Source organism: Episyrphus balteatus, chromosome 4 (assembly GCF_945859705.1).
Source record: "Episyrphus balteatus chromosome 4, idEpiBalt1.1, whole genome shotgun sequence".
Lineage (NCBI taxonomy): Eukaryota > Metazoa > Arthropoda > Insecta > Diptera > Syrphidae > Episyrphus > Episyrphus balteatus.
The window spans coordinates 29,533,228-29,553,756 of NC_079137.1; the positions used below are offsets into that span (position 1 = coordinate 29,533,228).

Here is a 20,529-nt window from a genome sequence, read left to right on the forward strand (position 1 = left end):
TAAATACATATCACATTTTAATCAAACACTCATTACCACCCTAGAAAGAAACTCCACAAGCTCTTCCATCTCATTCAACAAGTACAAGAACTTACCCCCTGAAATCGAAAACCTCTATAAAGTCAAACACCAGTGGCAAAGGCGTTTAAAAAATATATTCCACAGATCCCTTAACAGAATCAGTCCAGCATATAGAGAGTTATCATCCCAGATCGCCTTATTAAACAACATTATTAAGCAAAAAGTAAACATCTGGTTAAACAAGGAACTAAGTAACAGACTTTCCAAAATTAAGCCTGGCCCATGGGCCTTTAAAGAGGCGTTCGGGATCTTGGGCAAAAAGAAAAAATTTCATTGCAATAAAGTGGTCGTTAATAATGAGACCTTCACCAGCGAAGCAAAAATCGTTGAATCTTTCGAAAAACACTTTACAGACGTGTACAAAGAAAGAGTGCCGCTATTCAACATAAACACCACGCAAAGAGCCCAAGAGTCCGCTAACTCAGTGGCTCTAAACACACCGGAACACATTTTCCTATTCAATTCCGAAAACTCTGCACTGAACCCTATTGCACCCCATATTTTTACTGACCCTGATTCTGTGAAGAACCTGCTTAAGCTTCTAAGACCAAAAAAATCGTCCGGGCCGGACAACATTTCTAATTACTTTCTGAAAAAAATTTCAAATCAAGCGGTTAACTTCCTAACAATTCTATACAATAATTGCATTAACAATGCCTACTTCCCCAGCCTCTGGAAAACAGCTAGGATCCTGCCTATAGTTAAAAAACAAAACAATTTTGACATTAACAATTATAGACCGATTTCCCTACTTTCCAACACCGGGAAAATACTCGAAAGAATAATCCTGAACAAAATGAATTGCCCGCTAGACAACCCCATAGACCCGATACCCGACTTCCAATTCGGGTTCCGCAGAGGACACTCCACCCTCCATGCGCTAACCAAATTTCAAAACGATATCATCTTAAATCTGAGAGAAAAAAGATGCACAGTCGCCTGCTCTCTCGATGTTGAAAAAGCCTTCGATAGCGTATGGAGGGTGGGGCTTATCTCTAAACTCGTATCAATTAATCTTCCTAGTTACATCTACAATATTCTGCACAGCTTTCTATCTAATAGAACTTTCTTCGTACAAATTCAAGGGACAAAGTCGAACCCCCGAAGCTGCGACAGTGGCGTCCCGCAAGGGTCAATATTGGGCCCACACCTATACAACATCTTTGTGCACGACTTCCCCCATACATGGTCAGAAAATAATTTGGTCTCAACCGGTCTCCTTTACGCCGACGACACCATCGCGTACTCCAACCACGAATATCCACTAGTAGCTCTACACCACCTCGAAAAACACATCGGGGTCATAAACGACTATTACAACACCTGGGGTATCAAGCTGAATGTCCCAAAATCAGAACTGATTTGCATCAGAAACGCGAGTGGTAAAGGTCCAATTGGAGTAGTAAGGGAAAGCAAACATCTCACACTAAACGTCAACGGTTGCCCAATCCAAGTTCAAAACAAGTTGAAATATTTAGGAATCAACTTCAACAATCTATTTAAATTTAATTATCATGCTAAACTCACCATTGAAAAGACCAGAAAAGTCTCTAACATGCTGATGCCCTTTTTCAGGCACAGAGCCTTAAACAAAAAATCCAAACTACTGTTTTATAAAACATTAGTTAGACCAGTAATGACATACGGGTTTCCAATATGGTTTACCATCTCTCCCTCGGTAGCCCAAAATATGGAAATCCTTGAAAGAAAACTTCTTAGGCTCTGTGCTGGTAAAAACTTTGAGACCCGGACCAAAAGATTCTCAAATAACTTTATTTACAGCGACACAAATACTGTCCCGCTGATGAAATACGTCTCGCTTCTCATGAAAAAAACAATTTCAAACTTTGAACAATCCGAAAACGACTTAATAATACATTCCTTAGCATCCCAGACTGGGTCCTCTTGGGACGGCGTTGGTTATCTGTCACCACTCGGAATACTCTCAGTGGATCTTGACGCTCCAGTGTTAGAACCTTTAGAGTTCTATAACAGGGCCATCCCAAATCAAAATCGCGGATAATTATCCATTCGCCACTTGCGTCCCGCGATTCACTACAGTGTACGTTGGGGGAACCCCTTTTCTACCTATAAAATTATTAAAAATAAGTTACCAAAATTCTCTAAAGATTGGCCGACAGTACTTACTTAAAAATACTAGAATAAGTATCATTTAGTTATCTTCTAATTGAAATAAAATACAATTCAAGTATTTATCAAACAATATATAACAGGTATTATTATAAAATAAATAATTACAAAATCACCAATGTAAAAGACAATTAAATGAACAACAAATCAAAAGTAAAAATATTTTATAAAACAAATAATTGTAATAATCAATGTTATCTGTCATTCATTATCTTCATTAATGAAGTTTCTTTTTTTTTTTCTTTTGTAACACCCTCTGTGTATCTATGTTTATCTCGTCTCGTACTCAACAATCGAAGTATAAATGTGTTCCCCGATAAATGCCTTTTTCCTCCATGTTAATAATATTCACTAAAAAGGGAAAAAAAAACAAATAAATAATGAATCTAAGGGCGTACTCGCTCTTATAAACGAAAATGTTAACCTAACATACAATGTATTCACAAGAATCTGACCGAGCTCTCGCTCTAACAAAAAAAAAAAAAAGAAAATGTATATTTGTATTCCGTACATACTATGTATATTCGTATCTCACAAACCTAACAAATGTTCAAGGCATTCTATCGTAGGGTTAGTTTGTAAGGTATCTGTAGTTTTTTTATTGTATATATGTATCCTAGTTTATAAGAGGGTGACAAAACGTCACACAGTTAACGTAAACAAAACTCTCTGTCATGAGCAAGAGTAGAAAAAAAGAAAAACATTTTACTGACCGCCATGAGGCAAACATTGTATTCATTTTCATTACAAAGCAACTGAAAGAGCAGGCAATACATTATAGCCGCCAGTTTAACTTAAGTAAAGTAGTAAAGAATTGTTATTTTTAGACTAAGACAGCAACTGTAACCTAAAAGACTCAATAAAGAAATTCAATTCAATTCAATTCAAACTCAAAAATAATTATAGGGTGTTCTTAAATTAATGAATTATAAGGGATTGACCGCATCGGAGAGGTATGCGTGTAAAGTCTTGGCCACACCGGAGGGTACATGCGGTAGCGGTACGGGTAATTGTATGAACAAAATTCCAAACTGACAAATCAACGTTCAGATGTGGCCACACCGAAGGGTATATGCGGTTGCGGTACGTGTAATTGTAAAGGCTTGGCCACACTGGAGGGTATGCGGTAGCGGTACGGGTAGCGGTGAGGGTACTTGTATGAAAAAAATTCCAAACTGACACATCAACGTTCAAATGTGGAATTTTTTTCATACAAATATTGTTACCGCTACCCGTACCGCTACCGCGTACCCTCCGGTGTGGCCAAGCCTTTAGAGGCTTGACCACACCGGTGGCTGAAGCGAAACGAAATTTTGCATACAAAATTTCGTTAACGAAAACTTGAACGAAATTAAATTTGTTTAGTTTTTGCTTTTAAACTTATTTGCTGATGTTTTTTATTGAATTTTTTAATTTTTTTATTTTTACTTTTCTATAATACCCGATGGTATTTTTTTTCAACATGTTCGCTGTTGACTTTTGAGACATCAAACATTTTTCGTTTCTCTTCAGCTGCGTACTATAGGCTTATAGATTCTATATATGTACAAAGAACGTGGTTCAGCCTTGATTCAGGAATTTAACAACACGGAATTCTTTTGAAAAATCATAACCCCCTGAATACAATGGTGTAGCTGTGGCTATAGCTAGTAGCGCAAGTTGAAGAATTCTCAACTTTTTGCTCAGCTACCGCCAACTTTTGTAGGGTTTTCCCTCAGTAAAATTTTGACAGTACTAACAAGCTATAGCCACAGCTACACCATTGTATTCAGCCAGTAAACATCATTAGGATTATTCACAAATCACAATCCGATGCAACTGGTCTAGTATCATTGCAAAAGTGCAAAAGTGTAAAATCTTACAACACTACAACAACAAAATATATGGATTGAAATTTTACAATGGTCTTGCACTTTTTCTATACCCTAATACTACGTTTCCACCTATCCTAAATCCGAGATTTAGCTAAGTAGATTTAGAATAAATCTCGAGATTTATTTTAAATCTACTTCGCTAAATCTCAGATTTGAGTTCAGCTAGCCTAATCACCTACTTTCAATCCGAGATTTAGAATAAAACTCGAGATTTGTGCTAAATCTACTTAGCTAAATCTCGGATTTAGGATAGGTGGAAACGTAGTATAACCCTATTGCAAAATAAAAATACAATAGAGTAAAATTATTTTAGACAGATGGCAGCTCACAGTCGCGTCGCCCATGATAAACCGTTTGTCTTTTTATTCTGTTTATAAAGGCTTGGCCACACCGGAGGGTATGCGGTAGCGGTACGGGTAGAGGTAACGGTACTTGTATGAAAAAAATTCCAAACTGACATATCAACGTTCAGATGTGGAATTTTTTTCATACAAATATCGTTACCGCTACCCGTACCTCTACCGCATACCCTCCGGTGTGGCCAAGCCTTAAGGCTTGGCCACACAGGAGGGTATGCGGTAGCGGTACGGGTAGAGGTAACGGTACTTGTATGAACAAAATTCCAAACTGACATATCAACGTTCAGATGTTGAATTTTTTTCATACAAATATCGTTACCTCTACCCGTACCGCTACCGCATACCCTCCGGTGTGGCCAAGCCTTTAAAGGCTTGGCCACACCGGAGGGTACGCGGTAGAGGTACAGGTAACGGTACGGGTATTTGTATGGAAAAAATTCCAAACTGACACATCAACGTTCGGGTGTGGAATTTTTTTAATATAAATATCGTTGCCGCTACCCGTACCGCTACCGCGTACCCTCCGGTGTGGCCAAGCCTTAATAGGGGTATTCACGATCCGGTGTAACAAAAAGGTGTAAAAATGCAAAATTCTGTTTACTACTACTACAACTACAATAGACAAATTTCGCACCATTGTATTTTATTTTTGCAATAGGGTTGGGGTATATCAAAAGTGTAAAAATGTAAAAAAATTTTAGTCTGTATATTTGGTTGTTTTATTTTAAGAAAATGTTACACTTTTACAACAATACAAGACCATTTGCATCGAATCGTGAATACCCCTAATAGGGGCGTTCACGATCTATTGTAAAAAAATAAAATTTTACATTTTTACTAGGCCTGTTGCACCAGATCGTGAATACCCCTATTGTATATATATTTCCATAGTACTATCATAGTACTATTAAAAAAGCTGAATTTGTATGAAATAAATACACCTCAAAATAGTGGTGACTTGAACTAAAGCCAGAACTATAATTGTCGGATCGTCGGATGAAAACGGAGGGGAACAGCGCTCGCAACCGCACTCGACGGATGAAAACTTGTCGAAAATACAAAGAAAAAAACAACAATTGACAGTAGCTTCTGACTCCATCCGCCAATTATGGTTCTGGATTAACACTAAATTCGACTTCATGATAGTACTATAGTGCCTGTCTCTTAGAGGATATAATATATGGAGTGCTTGTTCCTATACCTAATACATTAGGGGTATTCACGAACCGATGCAACTGGTCTAGTATCATTGCAAAAGTGCAAAAGTGTAAAATCTTACAACACTACAACAACAAAATATATGGATTGAAATTTTACAATGGTCTTGCACTTTTGCTATACCCAACCCTATTGCAAAATAAAAATACAATGGAGTAAAATTATTTTTGACAGATGGCAGCTCACCGGGCCGTCGCGTCGCCCATGATAAACAGTTTGTCTTTTTATTCTGTTTATAATGGTTGTCGCTACTCATGTCCTGTAATTTAGTTTCTTTTGATGTAAAAAAATTTGTGAAAATTAATTAACCCGAACAAAACAAAGAATTAAATTATAAAAAATGGAAAAAAAGAAGAAGCAACGGTGGAGGAAAAAAAAACATCATTCATACTTCAATATTTACTATAGATAAGAAGAGGGGCGTTCACGATCTATTGTAAAAAAATAAAATTTTACATTTTTACTAGGCCTGTTGCAATCATGGTATAAAAAGACAAGGTATGATCATTTGAGCCGCCATCTTACAAAATGGGGTAGTAAGGTTTTGACGTTTGGCATTTGTCAAAGTCAAAAGCAACAACAATTTCCAAGACAAATTTGTTTACAACAACAATTTCAATGGGCTGGGCTGTCAAAACCTTAAGTAGCCATAAGTTTTGACAGTTCTCGATACTGAGTTTTTTCTAATGATCATACCTTCTCTTTTTATACCATGTGTTGCACCAGATCGCGAATACCCCTATTGTAACGCCATATGCATGGATAGGGGTTACTGCCTTCGTTTTTCAATGAGAGTTCGGTTCAGCAGCCATCAAATGAAAGGCATGCACTCATCGAAAAACTTGGAGAAACTAGAGCCCTCTATAAAAGCTTCACGGAATTAACAGCACAAGCACTCCATATATTATATCCTCTAAACTGGCTACACAGTGACTTTTCAATCGATTGAAAAATCACATGCGGTCGCTACACACTGTTGTGCCCAATCACGTTCCACTTTTACATTTTCTAGGAACAAACGTCAAAAGGAGGAAAAATTTAGCAATGGAACTGTAATGCCCTCAGAAAATTCAGTTAACTTCGTGAGCATCTTCCCCCTTCACTCCTCATCCCTCTTGCCTACAAACTCACTGCTTAGGCGATTCAAAAATCACCGTGTAGACAGGCACATAGGAATATATATACAATGGTAAACATCATCGAACATAGCTCCATATTTCCCATTATTATTTCTCTATCTGTCATTTTTTAACTGTTCTACAAAATGTTCCCCCAACACGACAAAAAAAATATGACATATCAGCAAAATAGGGATATTTTACAAAATTTTCTTTACACACTTCTCATCTCGAGGAAAATTGACAATGGCCGTCAACTTGTATAAATGGTGATTTGGGGATTTAGAATTTGTCCTTTTCAATTATTTTAATTAAAAAAAAAAAACTAATAAAACAAAAGTATTTCTATTGTGAATAAGTTTATCTACTTTGCCATTGCTTGCAATTGCAAATAAAACTTAAATTAAAGGTTACAAATTGCCATTTAGATTTAAAACTTAATAAATTAGTCGAAAAACAATCATCAAGGAAAAAGCCGAAAAAAATGAGTTCCAACAACAGCAGCACCAGCAGAAAGGAAACTGAAAGAACCAAGCTGATTCAGGAGAAGTGTCAAACGCTTCTGACTCAGATGCTTCGGGATGAGGACAACAAATATTGTGTCGATTGTGATGCAAAAGGTATATATCACTTCCTTTTTTTTTTTAATAAGATTAAGTTCGAGAGATTCCAGTGCAAAATGTTGGTGTTGTTGTTTGCTTTTGGATGAGAGGGGCGTATCAACTAATCGGACATATTGAATCGATTCCCTTGTTGGTAGTCGAAGCGAAGAGCTGCAAAAAAGATTGCTTTGACCTTTTTATTCTGATTCTCAATTTAGTAAGATTCAATAATTGAGTTTATTTAGTTGTAATAAGTATTAGAAAATCGTTAGATAGTTTGCATATATCCAGAATTTTCAGTTATCAGTATTATATGATAGCTAAACAAGCAAACTTGAGTCAGATTGTTAGTCAGATATATTTTTCATTTCATGTTATTACTTCAGAGAGTGTTTAATTTATTTATGGATGAGAACTTAGTTCTAAATAAGACTTTTCGGGTCACTTACACGCCGATAATGTTTAAAATCAATATTCGACTTGTTTTGTTTAGTAGTAACAAATAAAAATTCAAAAATTTAAAAAAAAAATGTATAGAATGTATATGCATATACATACTAATTAACTTAAAAAAACCCAACTCATGTCTTATATTTGTTTGTTGTTTTAAAACAAAAAATGGGATTTTTGCTTAACATTTAATAATATATTCAAACCTGCAATTTAAATTCTTTGGCCGTGTTTCGGTGGTACTTATTGGATGTAAATTCAAAATATAAATATTTCAGTTGAGTAGGCTTTGCTTTCAATTCAAATTTGTAACGATATCGGGTAATTCCCCGAAAAAGATTTTTCTAAGAAATATACCATTGTGTTTCATTCTCATTCAATCTCATTCATTCTTATATTCATTCGCTGTGTAAAATTCAAAGAAGCAACATTAAAATATCAATGTCCTGAATGAAGTTTGTGTTTTAATTCATTATTCTAATAGGTTATGGGTCCAAGTGCGTTTTATTGATAAAAGTTAACAAATTAAAATTTATTAAATCTTTTTGTGTTATAAACAATTGAATAATTTAAAACGTGTAAAAATGCAAAATCAAAAAATGAAAAGGAATATTACCCCATTCAACGGGGAAAACTATAGCATCTGGAAATTTCGATTAAGGGCTCTTGTTGCCGAGGAAAACTGTTTGCCAGCTTTGGAGGAGACTCCAGGGTTGAACAAGGACACAGGAGAATGGCGAAGGATGGAACGAATAGCGAAAGGCTGCATTATAGAGCACTTGAGCGACACGATGATTGGAATGATTACCGAGGAAAAGACAGCTCTCGATATTCTAAGGAAACTTGATGAGATCTATGAAAGGAAGAGTCTAGCTACGCAGTTATCTGTGCAAAAACGACTTTTAACTTTCAAGTTCAAAGGCGACATCTCTCTTATGGAACATTTCATAAAATTTGATGAAATGTTAACAGAACTTCAGGCGGCAGGAGCTCAGGTCAACGAAATGAATAAGGTGGCACAATTACTACTGACGTTGCCAACTTCTTACGACGGTATAGTCACAGCTATTCAAACTCTAGCTGAAAAGGATTTGACATTGGCGTTTGTGAAGACAAGATTGCTAGATTATGATACAAAAATCAAGCAAGAAAACCGCGATACATCATCTAAAGTGCTCCAAATTGAGCACCATGCAAATAATAGACCATCAAATAAATTAAATTATGATCGAAAAGTTTTTAAGAACTATAAAAGAAATAAATTTAACAATAAAACAAATCGTATGAAATGTGACCACTGTGGACGTACAAATCACATTAAAGCTAATTGCTACTTTTATAAAAAGTTTATTGGCTCTAATAATAAAAACACATTCTACAATAAAGGACATAAAGATGGTTTGGTTCAAACTGTGAATACAAACAAGAAATTTACATTTATGGTTGGTCGAAAACAACATTTCAACGAAACTTCCATCGGTTGCAATGAAATCAAGTTTATACTGGATTCGGGAGCAACTGACCACTTTGCAAACAAACGTGAATACTTTTCTACATTCAAACAACTGGATCAGCCTCTGGAGATTGGTGTAGCTAAGGAAAATATTACACTCGAAGTAAATGCGAAAGGAACAATCAATGTGATGACTAAAGAAGGCGTTCGTGGAGTGATAGATAATGTTTTATATGCACCGGACATTCCATACAATATTCTGTCCGTGGGCCGGATCCAAGAAGGAGGGATGTCTGTTCATTTTGAAGACGATGGAGATGTGGTAATTAAAAGGAACAATGAGGTATTGGTAAAGGGTGAGTCCGTTAACAAATTAATAATAATTAAATTTAATTATATAAAACTGATAAACTCAGAAATAAACACATGTAACAAAACCACAAATGATGGTTATAGGCTTTGGCATCAAAGGCTAGGCCACATAAGTAAAAATAAATTTTTAGAATTAAAAGCAGGAAACATGGCTGAAGATAGTAAAGTCATACAAAATCTAACTCCTACTGATTTACTCTGCGAATCTTGCATATATGGCAAGCAAGCGTGCTTACCTTTTTCTAAAAAGAAAGACAAGTCTCATGTTAAACGTCCTTTGTTCATTATTCATTCCGATATTTGCGGACCAATTAGCCCTCAAACAGTTAATAACAAAAATTATTTTGTTACGTTTATTGATGAATTTACCCATTATGTTGTCGTGTATTTACTTACACATAAATCAGAACTCTTTGATACATTTAAAGATTTTGTAGCTAAAAGTGAGGTTCATTTTAATCTTAAAATAGAATATTTTTACTGTGATAATGGAGGTGAATATATTTCAAATGATATGAAAACATTTTTCAAAGAGAAAGGCATATCATATCATTTAACCGTACCATATACTCCACAACAGAACTCGGTCGCAGAGAGAATGAATAGGACTTTAACTGAAAAAGCTCGCTCTATGATTAATAGTGCAAATTTGCAAAAATGTTTTTGGGGAGAAGCAATTTTAACTGCTACTTATTTATTAAATATTTCCCCAACAAAAGCATTGACAACAAATAAAACACCTTTTGAAATGTGGCATAATAAAAAACCAAAATTACAGAACTTGAGAGTTTTTGGATGTACTGTTTTCATTCATAATAAAAACAGAAAAAGTAAATTTGATGAAAAATCATTTAAAGGCATATTTGTTGGCTATGAACCAAATGGTTACAAAATTTTTAATCCAAAAACAAATAAATTTGCTATAGCTCGTGATGTCATTTTTGACGAATTTAGTTTTAATACATCAAGGCCAAATTTGAGTTTTGATGAAGGAGTTGATTCAGAAAACTTCAATGAATTAAAAATGCCTAAATTTACTAACACTGATGACAGTAAACCTGTTGATAGCAAAAAAGCAGGTAAATCCGGTAAAACAGAAAAATCTGTAAATGAAACGGATGATGGACATGTTCCAATAGAACACTTAAAAACTGCAGAGGGAAACTGCAGGAAAAGTGAAAGAATTAAAAATCTTCCAAAAGTCTCATATAATGAGGACGAAGGAGATATTGAAAATTATTTATTACATGTAGAATCTATAGTAAATTCTGCTCCAAAAGACTTCCAAGATATCAATGAAAGGGAAGATCAAAGTAAATGGTTAGAAGCCATAAAGGAGGAATTGAATTCTCTGGAAGTAAATAAAACTTGGTCGATTGTAAAAAGACCAGTCGACAAAAATATTATTGACTGTAAATGGGTTTTTAACATTAAAAACGACGTAAGTGGAAATCCATGTAGGTACAAAGCTAGATTAGTTGCCAAGGGGTTTAGCCAAAAATATTTACAAGATTATAGTGAAACCTTCGCGCCAGTAGTTCGAATTACAACATTTCGAATGATATTAGCCTTCGCAAATCAATTCAATTTATTGATCCATCAAATGGATGTCAAAACTGCATTTTTGAATGGCTGTTTGAAAGAAGAAATATACATGCGTATTCCAGAAGGTGTACCAAACAAAAACACTAATTTAGTTTGTAGATTACATAAGTCTATATACGGCTTAAAACAATCGGCTAGATGCTGGTTCGAAAGGTTCGATGCTGTACTTAAAGGTCATGGTTTCAAGAATTCTCCAAATGATCATTGTCTCTATCTTTTAGATAGAGGAAATCCAAATAAAAATATATACGTTGTGCTTTATGTAGATGACTTTTTAGTTGTAACAAGCGATATAGATACAATGTCAAACTTCAAACTATATTTAAAACAACAATTCGATATGATCGATATGAATGAGGTAAAGTTGTTTCTAGGCATACATGTCGAAAGGAAAGACAATGAAATTTCATTGAATCAAATCAATTATTTGAAAAGCGTATTGAATAAATTTAATATGTCGGATTGTAATCCAATAAGTACACCACTTCCTATAAAATTAGATTCAGAAGCTTTAAATTCAAATGAGGAGTTCGCAGCTCCATGTCGAAACCTTATCGGTTGTTTAATGTACGCAATGCAGTGTACTCGTCCTGATCTGTGTACAGCGATCAATTTTCTAAGTAGATATCAAAATAAAAATAACAAAGAACTATGGCAGAATTTGAAAAGAGTTTTAAGATATGTTAAAGGTACGATTAATTTTAAATTAACGTATAGAAAATTAGCCTACAAAGAATTATTGGTCGGATATGTCGACGCTGATTGGGGTGGAAGCGAAATTGACAGAAGAAGTACCACAGGTTACCTATTTAAATTATTTGGTAACAATTTAATTTGCTGGAATACCAAACGGCAAACTTCAGTAGCAGCTTCATCAACTGAGGCTGAATATATGGCACTTTTTGAGAGTGTCAGAGAAGCACTCTGGATCAAATCTTTATTAAAAAGTATTGATTTTAAAATAAATGAATCAATAACAATTTTTGAAGATAATCAAAGTTGTATTTCGCTTGCTAATAACCCTGTATCCCATAAACGCTCCAAACATATTGACATAAAGTACCACTTCACGAGAGAACAAATAGAAAACAATAATATAAATGTAAAATATATTTCAACAGATAACCAGCTTGCAGATATATTCACCAAACAACTACCAGCTCCTAAGTTTCGGGAAATCATCTTTAATCTTGGCTTAGAAGAATAAAAATCAACTCTGAAGTTTCATTATTTTATTATTTATTCATCACATATTTAAAACATTCATTTCCATAAACAAAAAGCAAATTTAATTTTATTTATTTATTAATGAAATCAATTTTTAGTTTGTATTCAACAATAACATTTGTATTGTAAATTTTATCATAACATAATATTTTGAATTAATACTAATTTTGTTTAAGTTGTATAAAGCTAAAATGTTTATATTTTGAGGGCGGCTATTGGATGTAAATTCAAAATATAAATATTTCAGTTGAGTAGGCTTTGCTTTCAATTCAAATTTGTAACGATATCGGGTAATTCCCCGAAAAAGATTTTTCTAAGAAATATACCATTGTGTTTCATTCTCATTCAATCTCATTCATTCTTATATTCATTCGCTGTGTAAAATTCAAAGAAGCAACATTAAAATATCAATGTCCTGAATGAAGTTTGTGTTTTAATTCATTATTCTAATAGTACTCAGTATTTTACTGAGTAATCATTTTCTGCTGTTAACAACAATAAACGATTACTTTATTTTATTATTAACAATCCTTTATTGTTAAAGGGTTACAAATGTATAATTTTATAAAAAAAATTCTCTGTAAACCAACAAACAAAAAACTTTTATTTATCCTTAGTAATCATTTGTTGTTGTTTCCCGTGCTATTCAATAATCTTGGTACGTAAATTCCATTTGAGATACGTTAACTTCTATTAACCATTTGCTTGATCAATGAATAACTATCTTATCAAAGAAATCCACCTTACAGAGAATATCTCTGGAGGCAACCTACTCTAGCCATAAATATTGGTGCAATTTTAAATGCAATTATTTTAAGTCAACTACTGGTTTTATTTAGGGGCACTTACAGAGAGATGGTATTTTTAACATTTAGGCTTCCTCGGCTATTCGTACTTCTAATTTCTCTCATATTCTCTGGTATATTATCCAGAATTTTGAGCGTATGTGGGTGCTAGATCCACAACAGCGGTGTAGAGCCATCCTTTCAAATATAGTCATAACTATGCACAAAACTGCCTTGATTTTAAAAAAAAGTTCCTTCTAGAGAAAAACATACAATTTCACTGAGAAAAGGATGAAGTTTGTGTCAGTCACAAATAAGTAACCAATAAACCTAATAGCTCCATAACCATACAAACATGAACGGGCAGTCGCGTTAATGTAAAATCATAATTTAGCAACGTTGCTCAAATTTTAAAACTCTACCGTACTTAAGATCTGTTTAGAGATTCCTCAAAGTCTTACAACTTTCAAGATTCCTTTATGATTGTGGCTGATTATTATTTTTTGCTGGTTAGCAGCGACTATCAGCTATGAAATTAAACATTTTCAACTTAAGGTAGTCAGATAAAATCAACTACTCAGCAAGCTAGGTGTGATCTGCACTGAACATGCCCAATTTAATTTCTTTATGATTGGCCAGTACATCTCAAGACTTGCGCAAAGGCAAATGGCAGTGGTTTTGAATAAAGCTAAAAAACTGAGAAATAATGAAATGTACAAATTAATTTTTTGAAAATATCAGTTTCATTTGGTATAAGATTTTGCTTGGAATATCCTTTTTCCACTTAGCTAAAACGCGGTTTTCGCACAAAAAAAATCCAAAACCTACACAAAAACTCAGGTTTTACCATACATTTTTGCTCAGCAGATTTTTCGTAAAACACAAATTTGTATATAAACACAAGTTTTATAGAACTCTATTTATGAATCAATGTTATAAAAATCACTGTTGAAAGAATGCTAACCCAACGTATCCCTTGGATTGAACAATATGAGCAATGGGAGTCACAGAATTATTTTACAGAGCTGACAAGTAAAGAAATAATATACCAAGGTACACCTTTTTATAAAAAAAAAACTTATGACAACGAAGCTTTATGAAAATGTATTAAATCCAATCCTATCGCCAAGTTTTCACATGTATTTCTTAATTCTTAAGAATTTTCTTGTCTTATATTAATATCTTAATTTCGTGTAATTAGTTTGCAGAAATCAAGGAGATCTACAACGGCAACGGTTAAAGTGAAAAAAGATTGTTACTCTCGGAGGCTATGCTAATTCCTCGAAAGGGTCTAAGTACCTTCTTCTAAAATAGTCAACGTGAGATAGGGATACGATAGTCTATAGGACGAAGGTGTAATTTAAAGTTTAACTATTTTTATTTCAACCTCAGCACTCCCTTACACTCCCTTCTCAATATTATTTGTGTCCTTGTTTCTATTTTGTAATAAACTAGGTAAAACAAAGTGTTCCTCTATTCCACTCATATCTAGCCAAGACTTAATATCAAACTCTGTGTTAGTTGTCTTGCAGTGAAACAAAAATTAGCTATGTAACAGGTGCCATAAAAAACGACTACAAATGTTTATGGCCAGTACAGAGACGTTTGAAATTTTGTTGCAAACGGATGAAAAGGATGTGGTTTTATTGCTTAAATCCGTTATGAACTTATAAATGCTCGCAAATAAAAAAAAAAAAACTTAAAGGACCAACTGGATGGGTATTAGGGTTTGTCACTTTTTTATTGCGGAAAAAAAGTACTCTAATTTTGCAATGTAATAGTTTTCAAAAGTTGTATAAGGTTTAATAATATGTAAAAAAAATTATTATATCGTTCGTCTTTGGCTCGCTCAAATCGGTTGAAGTTGTTAAGAAAAAAAAAAAACCTGTTATATGAAAAAACGATTTTTTTCCTTCGCTGCTTCATTGCTAAGTGTTCAATTTCAACAAATATAACAAGCTTAAAAGTTTTTTCTTGGAATTATCTTTCATGAGAAAACCTAAAAATACTTAATATGTTTTTTTTTTTTTTTGTATCCAAATGGCGCAGTTAAAAAAAAAAACATATACCTATTTCAAAAACCTCTAAAAGTCTAACTTTCTTCGATTTCTTCCTATATTTTGAGCGAGCCAAAGATATTAATTAAAATGAAAATTGTAAACGCAGGATTTAATTTTGATAAGCAATGCAACTTTTAAAAACTATTACATTTAAAAATTCCATAGTTGAGCATTTTGACACACCCTAATGGGTATTTGGTGTGAATGTATAAGATATGCAGTTCTTGGAAACCCTAGTGTGGTAATTCCAAAATAAAGTGTATTTACAATGCAGTTTTTTAAGTAAGGTGGATACCTGGAAAAAATATTTGCGAAAGGATAGATCTTGTTTGTCGTATAAAATGGTCTGATTTTTGAAAGTTTTTATGGATAAATCGTCGGCGTAAAGCAAAACTGTTCTAAGTCCGTAAGAAATCCTATGTACAAAGAACAATTTTGCTTTAAGCCGACGAAATCTAACCAAGATATGCACTTAAAGTGTGAGTTTTCAAGTGCAGTTTTTGGTTAGAAACTGTATTTTTGATGAACTTTATTTTGGAGTTACACCAACAAGTCTGCTAGAATTTCATATCTTATATGTATGAACATTAGAGTGACCGCAAGAAATTGATTTTTGAATTTTTGGTCGGGAGAACCTCATAAAATGTTCCGCCTTTCCAGATTTTTAGATAGCCAAAATTTCAGCTCGATTGGATAAGTCTAAATGGTGGCCACACTCGCTCAAAGTATCAAACATACCTGTTTTTTCACTGTTTTTCGAAGAAAATTAGCTCTAGCTCCCAAACAGATGGGGTTATTTTAACTTTTTATATATTAAATTAAAGGTAGTCTTTTTACACATAATTCAGATGTTTAATTTGTATAGTCTTACCTACTAAAAAAAAACTATATTGTGTTCAACTTAAATTTTCAGTACTTACCTCAAAAAGAGCTGAAGTGCAAACTCGATTTAAAACGAAACTATTTTATTAAACTGTTTTCGAACCCAAACTATGAAAATAAATATTAAAAAATGTGTTTTTCAGTATTATGGTGTCAAAAACATCACAACTAAGAAATATGAATAGCAAAAAATTGTGTTCCAAAATAATAAATAGCAAAACTAATGTGTTATTCTTATGTTACATGTAAGTTACATACACTGCCTATGACCACCAAAAAAAAGTCGGACAACAGAAAAAATAATTTTTTATAGAACAATAATGTATGCTACTTCTTCTAAGCCAAAACACTTTCTGGATTAAATTTTTTATCTATTTTTTTCAAAATTATGACCATATAAAAAAAAATTTTTTTGCAAAAAAAAAAAAAAAAAAAAAAAAATGTGGATTTCAGTCCCTTTTTCGATAAAAAAAATTTAAAGTATGATATTTGACTAACTTTTTGTACTTATCCAGTAACTAGGCATTATTATTTTTCAATTAAGCCATCGAAACCTAAAAAAATTATTTAATGGAATATTTTTTACGAATTTTTAAAGATATGTTACATGAGAGTAACGTTGGTACCGAAAGGGTTAAAGTGGTTTTGGAAGCATCAGGATACTATTTTCGGCACTCACTGTTTTATTAAATTTAATTAAAAAATTATGTTGACAAAACTTGACGATTTGAGGGTAATTTACACTCTGTTATTTTATGAGACGGGTGGCTTACATACATATATGTACCTTACATCAATCTATAACATAGAAAGTTTGTTAATCGAGTTTGCATTTCAGCTCTTTTTGAGCTCAGTAGTGGAAATTTAAATTGAACACAATATTATTTTTTTTTCAGTAAAACTAAACAAATTTAGCATCTGAATTATGTGTAAAAACACTACCTTTAATTTAATATATAAAAAGTGAAAATAACCCCATCTGTTTGGGAGCTAGAGCTAATTTTCTTCGGAAAACATTGAAAAGACAGACCTATCCAATCGGGCTGAAATGTTGGCAAAGGCGGAACATTTTATGGGGTTCCCCCGAAAAAAATTCGACAAAAATTTTTTTCTATGTGAGTTGCGGTCACTCTAATGTACATTCATGTTCATGTACATTATGTTATCACCCACATTCACATATAATTCCATAATTCACGATTTTATAACAATGAACAAATTTTAATCACCATAGATAAACTTACATATACAATCGAAAAAAATTGAGAATTATCACGGAGTGTATCTTTTGGATTCGTAATTCAATTAGACAAAAATGATGTTATGAACTTGAAAGTATTTTGCTTAATTATTCTTGAAAAAAAAAATAATACTAAGAAGCCATATTTATGTATACATATGTACATTGCATATTTATAAATCGGGTATCTTTTTGCTTTTAGTTTAAATTTAAGTAAATTATATTGAGTGAGTCATACACTTTATTACTTTCCTTTATTTTATGTTTCAAAAAACCTTATTCAACGAGAGCTCGCAGCTAATTTTGGGATGTTTGTTATAAGTAACAGTTTAATTGGCATATGCAACCTGATATCAAAATAAAATTCTGTCAGACAAATGTATTAGAAAAATCGAAATATCGAAAAGCAAAGCACAATTCGATATCAAGGTGTACTAACATCATCACTTTCAAAATTTGTTGTGTTGTCGGTTTCGAGACTATAAACATTAACTATTAACAGTAAATCATTTGCTTTTTTCTTATTTAAAGGTCCACGTTGGGCATCATGGAACCTAGGAGTATTTTTATGTATTCGATGTGCTGGAATTCATCGCAATCTTGGAGTGCATATATCACGTGTTAAGTCTGTTAATCTCGATACTTGGACACCCGAACAAGTGATATCTCTACAACAGATGGGCAATTCGCGTGCTCGTGCCGTCTACGAGGCCCAATTGCCAGACGGATTTCGTCGTCCCCAAACGGACAACGCTCTTGAGAGCTTCATTCGCGCCAAATACGAGCACAAGAAGTACTTAGCCCGCGAATGGGTACCCCCATCACCACCCAAAGTAGATTGGGCAAAAGAAATTGACGAGGAACTGGAGCGACAGAAACGCAAGAAGAAAGCAGCACAAGCTGGATCTGCACTAGGCATCGGAATCGTTGGAGGTGGAAGCGATAAGAAGACGACAATTTCGTCTGTGCAAAAAACACCTCTTCCTGCTCCCTTGCCAAAACCAAAGCCATCAAACAGCCCCAAATCGAACCGAATAAGCGAATCTTCTACCACCTCGAATCACAATAGCTCGTTGGTTGGGGCGGGGAGCTCTGATCTCTTGGGACTAGCATCGCCCACTAAACCAATTGCCGGACTTGTTAACTTAAGTAACGATTCACATAATGATGCTTTTAGCGGTTTCCTTAGTGCTGCCCCAGTGGCCGGTCCTAATACACATAATTCATCAATGGGTGGAAACATAGATTCTGGTGCTGGAATGGGAACAAATTCGTTGGCTAAAGAAGAGGAGGATTTCTTTAGTCAAACAACTTCGCTCGGTATTGGTGGGGAAAAAGACAAAGCTGGTAAAATGACCAAGGACAGTATATTAGCTCTATATGGGGCTGCACCCTCGACAAATCCACAATCAAATTTAGGCGGTGGCCAGTTCAATAGTAATCCATTGGGCAGTGCGTTCAATGGCAATTTAGCGCAGAACAAGCCATTTCCAGCGTTACTCGTCAATCCGAACGCAAATACAGGTGGCATGGGAATGCCTCCAGGTCTAATGGGTCCATCACAAGCGCAGTTTATGACACCACCGAATTCCGCAAGTATGTATAATGCGCCCGTGATGACTGCTCCAGCAGCATTCACCTCGCCAGCAGCCGGAGGTATGACTTATCATCCACAGATGATGGGTGTACAAACAACTGGTTTTGCTCAGTTTCCCCCAATGCAGGCGACATATCCTGCCGCAGGCGGAGCCCCCGGCATGTATGCAGCATTTGGGTCAGCTCCAAGTGGGGGAGGTGGCGGTGGTATCATGGCCACAGGTCAAGGCCTTATGCAAATGCAGAATCCCGCTCTTAATCAGGGATTAATGGGTATGCAAATGAACGGACCAATGGTGCAGCCTACAGCAACGGCAGCTACCTCGAACCTGAGTCAACAATTTGGTAATCTTAATATTGGTAATGTTTGGCAATAAAAGCCCTCTCCTTATGAGTCCTCCTTTTCTCAGAATACTGAGCATTATGTCCCCTTAAAAAGTATTTCTTCTTCTGTGTAAATTGTGATGTTTTATAATTGCAACGAGGTCGTCTGTGTTCGATGTGCAATTGGCTCTTAACTTATTTTTCGGCATTCTTTCCATATAAAAAAAACAACAATAAATTTTCCAAGAAAAAACAAAATGTTCCACTTTTGACTTTATAATTATTGTTTGCAGTATTGTTTAAATAAATAAAAATAACATTGATGTATAGTTAGGTGTGCTTAGTTATAAAATTAAAAAGAGCTAACCGTCACATATCTCCCAAACAATAAATACAAATGTCCCACTGTTAAGACCGATACAAAACAAAAATATTTAACAAATCTTTTTGCTCATTAATTATTTCTTTAAAAGAATTTATATAACTAAAATAAATTTACTTAAACAAAAATAAACTTAAATCGTAACGAATATGTGAACGTTAAAGATACAAAAAAAAAACGTATTGTGGACAGAGGAAATTCAAGTTAAACAATATATAAAAAAAAAGATGAGAAGCATAAAATTATGTATTAGTTATAAATAAATATATATAAAAAATATAAAATAATAAGTAAAAATATGATTTCAACTTGGAATAAATCACGTGTAAAGTAAGAATGCATTGTTTTTCTTATGACTGTTAAAGAAAATGGACATTTTGTCGTAATACGAAATGAGAGGCAAGTAAACGATAACTAAGTTTAGTAAACCATGGTCACGACAAAGAGTGATAATGTAAAACGAGAAAGTTGTGTGACCAAACTAAACAGAAAATATTACAGCAACAATATTACAGCTAAACGAAAACTATAGGCATATAGCAGACGTAAAGATTAACGATTATCGTTAAAATAAAACGATTATCGTAATACGTAATCGGGTTTGGTCGATAACGAAGTAGTTTCAAAGACAATCTTTTACAAAATAGGGCCCCAGGCTTATAGTGACTAACAAACTCTCAACAAAGATTGTGTTTCGTATAATTAATTTGGAAGAATGAAGGGCTTTTTTCCATCACAGTTATACTTTTG

General features: G+C 33.9%; 1 protein-coding gene and 1 long non-coding RNA gene across 2 annotated transcripts; one reads left to right on the forward strand and one right to left on the reverse strand.

Annotated features, from left to right (window-relative positions):
* Positions 1-266: 266 nt before the first annotated feature.
* LOC129920136 (uncharacterized) lies at positions 267-3,109 on the reverse strand. Its single transcript, XR_008773192.1, has 3 exons — positions 2,748-3,109; positions 2,230-2,583; positions 267-2,169 (listed from the first exon to the last, which is right to left on the reverse strand). It is a non-coding gene; the product is annotated as an uncharacterized LOC129920136 (long non-coding RNA).
* Positions 3,110-7,023: 3,914 nt separating this feature from the next.
* On the forward strand, positions 7,024-20,115 carry LOC129920123 (stromal membrane-associated protein 1). The gene is made up of 2 exons (XM_056001335.1): positions 7,024-7,421; positions 18,009-20,115. The coding sequence occupies exons 1-2, from the start codon at positions 7,286-7,288 to the stop codon at positions 19,448-19,450; spliced, it is 1,578 nt and encodes a 525-aa protein (XP_055857310.1). The 5' UTR covers positions 7,024-7,285; the 3' UTR covers positions 19,451-20,115.
* Positions 20,116-20,529: the final 414 nt, after the last annotated feature.

Excerpts from the sequence above, each read along its gene's own strand:
- LOC129920123 (XM_056001335.1), top strand. The coding sequence starts at position 7,286 with ATGAGTTCCAACAACAGCAGCACCAGCAGAAAGGAAACTGAAAGAACC. Across the intron at positions 7,422-18,008 it reads TGTCGATTGTGATGCAAAAG|GTCCACGTTGGGCATCATGG; the intron begins GTATATATCACT and ends TCTTATTTAAAG.